At 36.6% G+C, this 8,835-nt stretch overlaps 1 protein-coding gene across 1 annotated transcript; it reads left to right on the forward strand.

Annotated features, from left to right (window-relative positions):
* The first annotated feature begins 544 nt into the window (after positions 1-544).
* Positions 545-2,897, forward strand: LOC140985184 (cationic amino acid transporter 1-like). Its single transcript, XM_073452955.1, has 2 exons — positions 545-1,033; positions 1,387-2,897. Exons 1-2 carry the CDS (start codon positions 613-615, stop codon positions 2,766-2,768), a joined length of 1,803 nt encoding a protein of 600 aa, XP_073309056.1. The 5' UTR covers positions 545-612; the 3' UTR covers positions 2,769-2,897.
* The last annotated feature ends 5,938 nt before the right edge of the window (positions 2,898-8,835 follow it).

An 8,835-nucleotide genomic window follows, 5' to 3' on the forward strand; every position in this document is an offset into this window, starting at 1 on the left:
TATATTAAATCAGTAGCCACATATTTAGGCAACAAATCAAGTCAAAATTGGTAGTGAGTTTGCTATAGAAAATACAATATTTTTTGTTTTTGAAAAATATATATCAATAATTTAGAAACTGTGATCCTCTTATCGATTTCGAATTATTTATTTTTCTTGATAAGATTTAAACCCAAAAAAAAGCCATTATTTTGTTTGGTGTCCATAAGTACTTATACACGGATTCAAACCTCAAACCCGTCGATTTTTCCTTCTTTATCAGCAAACTCCTTTCTCTATTTTATTCATAATAATAATCATTCGCTCTCCCTCCGATCATTGTTTCCTCTGCATTCAGGTACGTTTTTTTGTGACGAGTTTGCTCTCTTTTACGTTCCATTTCTGAATGAGAATAAGCAGCATTTCAGCGTGTGAAAATAATTGATGTCTTTGATATTTGGTGATAATACTTGCTTGCGAAGAATCTGCTGTTTGATCGCCTCATGATTTTGTTTTTAAAAAAAAGAATATATCGTTTCCTAAATTACTAACAAATGTACGTCTCAATATCTTGTCCTCAGTGTTGCAGGGGAGGGGAGTAAGAAAAATATAATATAATCTAAACAGGAAAATATGGGGGGAGGAATGGAGGCTAATGGAGGGTCATCGGGGTTAACTAGGAGGAGAGTATGCTCGTGCACGAAGGATGATTTTTTCCCGGAGGAGTCGTTCCAGAGCGTGGACAATTACGTAAATGCTCTGAAACAGACACCGTTTCGATTGGTAGACAGGATGCTGGCACGGTCGAACGTGCAGGCGGAGATAGATGCGAAGGCTTGTAGTGGGAATGCAATGAAGAAGACGCTTTCGTGGTGGGACTTAATGTGGTTCGGCATGGGCGCAGTCATCGGTGCCGGAATATTCGTTATCACAGGAATAGAGGCGCGTGACGATGCTGGTCCCGCCGTTGTGCTATCCTACGCTGTCTCTGGTCTCTCCGCCTTGCTTTCTGTCTTTTGCTACACGGAGTTCGCTGTCGAAATTCCCGTTGCAGGTATGACAAATCCATCACAGCTTTCATATAATTTGTTGGGAGTCCTTTATGAATCAAGAATGAAATCAGTGTAATTAATAGTAGAATTATTATGATATTTATTTTTGCTGGATGCAGAAAATATTCTTTAGTACGTTTTTCAAAATAAAATATAAACACCTTACTTGAGGAGGTGAGTTCATTGTTTTGTTCTGCCATGCTTTGTAGATAAAAATAATCTCAAGCCGGATCACCTTATTGATCCTAGTGATCCCCAAAATACTTGCCTAGTTGGCCTAACGTTGTAAGAGTGTCTGGTCCAAATCTGTTTAGCTTTCATATTATTTTTGTTTGATTTGCCTCCTGTCTTGCAGGTGGTTCATTTTCTTACTTACGGGTGGAGCTTGGAGATTTCGTAGCCTTCATCGCTGCCGGAAATATCCTTCTCGAGTACGTAATCGGTGGCGCAGCAGTTGCACGTTCTTGGACCTCCTACTTTGCCACACTCTGCAACCATAAGCCCGAAGATTTCCGCATCCACGTCAATGGTCTAGCTGATGGCTACAACCATCTTGACCCCTTAGCCGTCCTTGTTGTCATAATCATATGCATAATCGCAGTTTCTAGCACAAAGGTCTCCTCTCGTCTTAACTATGTCGCATCAGTAGTCCACCTCATCGTTATCATCTTCATCATCATATGCGGACTCATCAAAGCCGACACCAGCAATTACACTCCCTTCGCACCATTCGGTCCCCGCGGAATCTTCAAAGCTTCAGCAGTCTTGTTTTTCGCCTATGTTGGATTTGATGCTGTTTCCACCATGGCAGAGGAAACCAAGAACCCGGCAAAAGATATCCCCATCGGTCTTGTCGGTTCCATGGTGATCACCACAGTTTTATACTGCTTATTAGCTATTACTCTCTGCCTGATGCAGCCATACCATATGATCGATGTTGATGCTCCCTTTTCAAGAGCATTTGAGATGGTGAGGTGGAACTGGGCTAAGTACATCGTTGCTGCAGGAGCATTGAAAGGCATGACTTCCGTGCTGCTAGTCAGTGCAGTGGGACAAGCCCGTTACCTCACCCATATTGCACGTACACACATGATGCCCCCATGGTTTGCGAAAGTTGATCAAAAGACCGGAACGCCTATCAACGCCACCATTGCCATGCTTGCTGCCACTGCAATCATCTGCTTCTTCACAAAACTCGACATCCTATCCAACTTACTCTCAATCTCCGCACTCTTCATCTTCATGCTTGTTGCCCTTGCCATGCTAGTTCGTAGATACTACGTAAGTGGTGAAACCACAAAACAAAACCGAAACAAACTAATCGCCTTCATATTGCTTATACTCGGATCCTCAATGGCCACTTCCATCTACTGGGCGCTCAGTGAAGGTTGGATTGCCTATTGCATAACAGTACCTATATGGCTCTTCTCCACTGCAGGACTGTGGATTTCAGTCCCTCAGGCCTGTAGTCCCAAGCTTTGGGGGACCCCATTCGTTCCATGGTTGCCATCTGCATCCATTGCCATCAACATCTTCCTTCTTGGATCAATAGATCAGGAATCCTTCATTAGGTTTGGAATCTGGACTCTATTCCTCCTTTTCTATTATTTCTTGTTCGGGCTGCACGCTTCATACGACAATGCCATGGCCATCCAAGTGAAGACAATAGAGGACACTCCATATAAGAATGCTGAAGCCGGAGAAACGTCAATAGATACTACTTCAACTGGTAATTAGAATGATTTCTAGTCTTATGGAAGATGTGCACAGTTCAATGACTTTTTAATTCAAAAGATGTTTCTTTCATTCTCATTTCAGTAAAAGATTATTGTAGTTCTTGGCAAATATTGAGTTACTAGCGAGATGAAGGCATTGGACATAAATCTCACCCGCATCGTCTTGTAATTTTAAGGTCGATCATAGTGTTTTCAATAATCTAAATTGGTACGTGAGTAAGGTTATAGCATTGTTGATCGACCTAAGTTAACTTGTTTGTTTCCAAATAATTGGTTTTTAAGCCACTTGAGAAAAATATTATATATAATTAAAATGTCAATTTTAGTCAAATATCAACTATAATCATGTCATGACAATCATTTATGATTAATTAATATCATTTTAAAATTTCATAAATATGTAATTATGACAATGATATTAAAATTTAGCTACATGATTTAAATGAGACACTAAAATTGATTGTTGGAATATAATTGTAACAAAAGATATAGAAATAAAAAAATCACGACCAAATACATACAAGACTAAAATTAACATATCACCAATATATATTAGATAACACAATGTTTCGAAATCGGACTGGCAGGTTCAATCGTGTTAGAATCAAAGTTTCGGAGTTTGACAAATAAAGTTTTTGAAAGTTGCAGAACTGATCGGCTCAACTGAATCAATTCGAACTGAAACTACCTAAACTGAAGTTGTTTGAACTGATAATTAATGAGTAAAATAATCGGAGGCAATCGAACTGATAAAAGAAAACTGAATCTGTAAAGATAACTGAACTATCAGTTGGAACTGATCAGTCATACAGTTAGTTCAACTGATTGTCCATATAGTCAACTGATAATCAGTTTGACACGTCATCAGTTAAAGCGCAGCTACCAACCAACAAATCTTATGCAGCAGACTGCGACTAATAGAAGGAGTGTCGCATAGTAGACTACCACAATGTACTATTGTCAGAAGAATGTTGACATATTCAGAAAGGACAAATCAAAGGATAAGTATTAATTAATGCATTCAATATTTCCGTTGAAAGCAACGTCTATAAATAGTCGAGGAGTTCAACTGAGAAAAAAACTTTTGACAATTACTCCGATTGACTTTCGAATTCAGTTATTCACGTTCAGTTAAGATATTCATACAGAAAATCTCACACTTCACAAAAACATTCATAGCTTTCAGGCTATCATCTGAGCTAAAGTACTAGCACCTTACACTGTTGTATTCGATCTTCTAAGATCATTTGTGCTAAGAAATATAAATCAGTTGTATACTGATAAATTGTAAAAGAACTAAGAGTTTCAGTTTGACAGTGTTTAAGTTCAAACTGAAGTGGGTTATTACAACTTCTATAATTAATAAAAGTCTTTCAGTGAAAAACATATCCTTGTGATAGAATATATGACATAGAAGCGTTTGAAGCCTCCGAACATTCATAAAATCTTTGTCTTCATTATTTCAGTTATTCGTTAAGTATTCAATCCAGCAGTTAGTTTATTTCCGCACTTAAACTATCAGTAAGTATTCAAAAACATTTTATCGATCAAACGGTCAAAACAAGTCAAACCCGATCAAAAACCGGTCGGACTGGTTATGAACCAATAAACTCGTTTATGAAATTTTTTATTTTTAAAGTTTTTGAAAAATAAATTTTCTTATTTTTAAAACCTTAAAGTTAACTTTTGTTTTAAAATAACATACAATTATAATCGAAGCCTAACTGACTACAAAGCCAAATTGATAAAACATAAGAAGGATATTAATAGTCAACCCAATTCAAGGTCGACTGATGAAGCCCAATTGACAGTTTATCTATTTGATGAGTCAGACCAAATCCATAATTCCACGAAGAATCTGTATGATTAAGGATTAGAGCACAGCTGAAATATCGGATAATGTTTTCCACACTAACAATGACTGAACCTTAAACAGAATGTCATGTTTCGACACACTACCAAAACATGTCAGAAAAGACAATGACATGACAACATCTGCATTTAAAAACAAATATATTTTGAAAAGATTGTCGTTGCAGATTAAAACTAAAAATAGATCAGGTGAACAAGCTCTAAGTTAGACAGTTACACCATCTATTTTTGGATTATCAAAGCAAAACAATTTGCTCTATAAAAGCTTTTAAAAAGTCATACGGAAAACCCAACACACGCTGATATATCATTAATAGATCATTTTGAGGATCATATTTGTGTTTTGAATTTCTCTGCGAAATCTGCGTATTGAAGAGTAAAAAGTTTTACTGTTCAAAGTATTTAGATTGAAGTTTTACTAAGAGTTTCATATATATAGTGCTAAGTCCTACTGAAGTGGGTGATTTCAAATTACTTGTAATTACCAAAGTCTTTTAGTGCAAACCTTTCGTGAGGAAGAAGGGGTGGCGTATGAGTTTTGAAATCTCCGAACATCCAGAAACAATCTTTTGCATTTTTACTTTTAGTATACTCTCCTGACTGATTTTTTTTGATAAACCATTTGTTCAACCAGTTTCAGTAAACCTACTTCCGCATAGTTCACAGTGATTGACTTGCTAAGAACCCAGACAAGAACAAAGTTTTTGTGTTGCTAACACAATCAAAATATTTTGAGATAAATTATTCACCCCCAATATTATTTTCGATTCTAACAAGTGCTATCAGAACGGTTTACTCTTTTCTCTTAACAAAATATTCTAAATGACATCATTCAGTAAGATCTCAATGTTCTCTAAAGAAGATTTTGATGACAAGAAGATCAAGATGCATTCTCCTCTAGCTGCTCAAGATGATGATATGTGGTACGTCATCACAGAAGGCTATTGAAATTTCTAACTATTCTCCTCAGATGATCGAAAAATCAAGGATGTAATAGACTAGTGAGGACAAGAAGAAGACGACAATGAATAATGTAGTCAAGGACATATTATACAAAACTTTGGACAATAATACCTTCAGTAAAATAAAAATGTTTCTCATTGCCAAATATATTTGGGATAAAATGATACAATTATGCGAACATAACGATCAAACAAAGAAAAATAAACTGTCTGTGACAATCCACAAATTTGATAGTATCAAGATGAAAGAGTCAGTTGTATTATTATTGAAATTGATGCTATTGGAAAAGGATATGGAAATAGAGAAATAACCTTGAAAATCATGAAGGCATTCCCAAGAGAATGATATGTCAAAACAAATGCATATGAATTCAAATTAGAAACAAGAACTGATGAATCTTCAATCAAACTGACAAAGGCTCTGACTGTTGCAACTACTGAACAAAATGCCTCAAAAGAGAAGTCAGCTAAGCAATTGATCAGTGATGCAATACCACTGTTTGTAAAGAAATTTGGGAAGTTATTAATAAAGAATCAGGGTAACTTTCAAAGCCCAAGCAGATGTAGTCATCACAAGAAAGAGTTCATCTGTGAGGACAACACTTGCTTCAACTGTGGCAAATTCGGTATTTCATTGCTGACTGTCCCAAGCCAAAGAAGAATGAGAGGAGGCCAACTGACAAAGAAGGTCGACTTCATGACAAGAAGAAAAATTCCAAGGATGACATGAGATCATTCAGAAAGAAAGGAAATCAAAATGTGCTTGTTGCTGAAGAGAGCAAAGCCAAGTGGGCTAACTCTGAGGCTGACTCATTCGACTCAGACTTCTCTACCAGCGAAAGTGATGAAAAGGTGGTACAATGTCTCATGGCTGATGCTGAGCTAGAATCTACTTATGATAAGATATTTGATTTTAACTCAAATGATTTTACAAAAAATGATCTTATTATTGTACTCAATAACACGGTAATAGAGTATAAGATACTTTCTCAATCATTCGAGGAAGTGAAAGCAAAGCAAGCAAGCCAAACTGACAATGATGATGAGCCTAACTAGGAACAGTCAGGTGAAGTATTAAGTCTTCGGGAAAAAATTGCAAAGCTGAAAGTTGAGAATGAAAAAGTACTGAATGAACATCAACATCTTATTTCTGAGAATAAGAAACTAGCTGAACTGATTAGCATTTGAAATAAGTCATGAGTAAGTCTAGAGAAAACATAAGAGCTGCAGAAGTACTCAGGAGACCAAACTGGTTTTGGCTTCAGTGGTAATGATAGCAATCCTACTGACTGCACTACTAAATCGAAACTGAATATGTGCAAAAGGAAATACATTCACTCTGAGGCAAGACACAACTGAAGAATGGCTAAATTCTATCAATACTAAGCATGTTGAAAAGCGATACATTCGAACCAATGATGACAGAAAGACTAAATAACATTCCATTTCACACTCACACACATGTTTCTGCACAGTGTTTGTCGATTTACCAAAAAGTATAGATTGTGGTAACAGTGCTTAAACGTTAACTCAAATATTTTAAAATTGTACAATAGTTCAAGTGTCATGTTTCAATTGATCTATCCAACATGGACAATTATTGCACTACAACAATCACCATCCTAACAATTTCACACTTAGCAATCAATGAAAATCGAACGCGTGACCTTGGGCTCTGATATCAATTGTAGGACCAGACATTTGTTGCTTTACCAAATGCTATAATTTATGGTAATGGTGTAACTAAAAAATTTTAAACGGTATAACAGCTCAATCGTCATGGTTCGATTGATGTATCCAGCAAGGACAAATATTGCACTCCAACAATATCACTCTCAATAATTACATTTCTTGTAATATATGGGAATCAAACTCATGACTTTGGCTCTGATATATACCAATTGTAGGAACATGGCTTGCCACTTTATCAAAAATTATCACATGTAAGATCCAAAATGCGATAACGTAATCCAATTGTATGCAAATTTAGGAAAAATAGAAAATGCTTAATTAAATTATTTTAATTGCATTATTTATATGTGATAGGCATGTTTACATGTTTAAAGTATGATTTTCTATTAGAATGTATAAAATTGTGTTTTCAAGTGTATTTGAGACGCGATCAAGGAACGGAGACCGGAGACTGTAAAGGAGAAATATTTTTATTAAATGATTGTTTTTAATTATTTACTATATGGTATATTTAATATTACATTTTTGAAAATGGTGTCCTTTGAGGTGTTTTTATCTTTCGAGTTGTATTTTAAACCGGTAATCGATTTTTGAAGAAAACAAGGACTTTTTGGAGGCATGGTTATTATTTTTGAAAACTTTCCTAAACGAGATATTTTTTCTACATTATAATGGGCCTATTATACCAAGATTATTGGGCTTAGCTTTATACCCAATTATTTATATTAAAATATGAAGTTTCTAAACCACAAAACTCTTCAAACCACATGTTTAAAGCACTAGAATGCTGGAGTTTTCTCTCCATCAACACACACACACTCTCTCTCTCTCTATGTCTCTCTCAAGGCTGGTTCACGTGGATTTGGAAGGAAAAACGCAGCCAAGGTTCCCCCGTCTCTCCGCAAACGTTCTTCGCATCTAGAATTGAATCTCCGTGCGTGAATCACGCAAAGGCACACCTTATACCATTTTTTCTCATCATTGATACCATATTATGTGTGAATATAACTGTTGCATGAAAAATCTGATGTCCCTTCTTTATTTTTGTTTTTATGCACTATACATGGAAAACATGATCTTTCTTGAAGGATTCTTGATGTTTCTGGATGGTATGAAGGGGCTGCCAAGTTTCTATGGTTAGGAGGTCGAATTGCAGTAGGTTTAATGGAACTTAGAGGCACGGTTTAGGTCTGGAAAGAGGTAAGAGAAGGGCTGCATGATTTTTGGGTTTAAGAGAACTAGGGTTTCGAATTTTGGATTCTTGAAGAGTGCGGCTGCGTGCTGCGGTTGGGGCATGTTCAATGGTCCTAAGAGGGTCGTTATATGGTCCTAGATGGGTCGAGGGGAGGTTGATGCAAGGCCTAGGAGGGTAGCTGCACGGCTTGGCCGTGCAAGTCATGTCGCGCTTTAGAGTTGAAGAATCATGCACATCCTTGTGCATGGCCTGTAGGGCTTGGTCCAATAGGTTCCTAATGGTTGTTCTAGGTCCTAGGATGGCTGGTTAGGGGCTGGTCATGTTAGTTAAGGCCTAAGGTTGAAGGA

Source organism: Primulina huaijiensis, chromosome 9 (assembly GCF_012295235.1).
Source record: "Primulina huaijiensis isolate GDHJ02 chromosome 9, ASM1229523v2, whole genome shotgun sequence".
In the NCBI taxonomy this organism is placed as follows: Eukaryota; Viridiplantae; Streptophyta; class Magnoliopsida; order Lamiales; family Gesneriaceae; genus Primulina; species Primulina huaijiensis.

Bases quoted from the DNA above. Each gene is read 5' to 3' on its own strand.
- LOC140985184 (XM_073452955.1), top strand. From the start codon at position 613: ATGGGGGGAGGAATGGAGGCTAATGGAGGGTCATCGGGGTTAACTAGG. The intron at 1,034-1,386 runs GTATGACAAATC...CCTGTCTTGCAG, and splicing joins TGTCGAAATTCCCGTTGCAG to GTGGTTCATTTTCTTACTTA.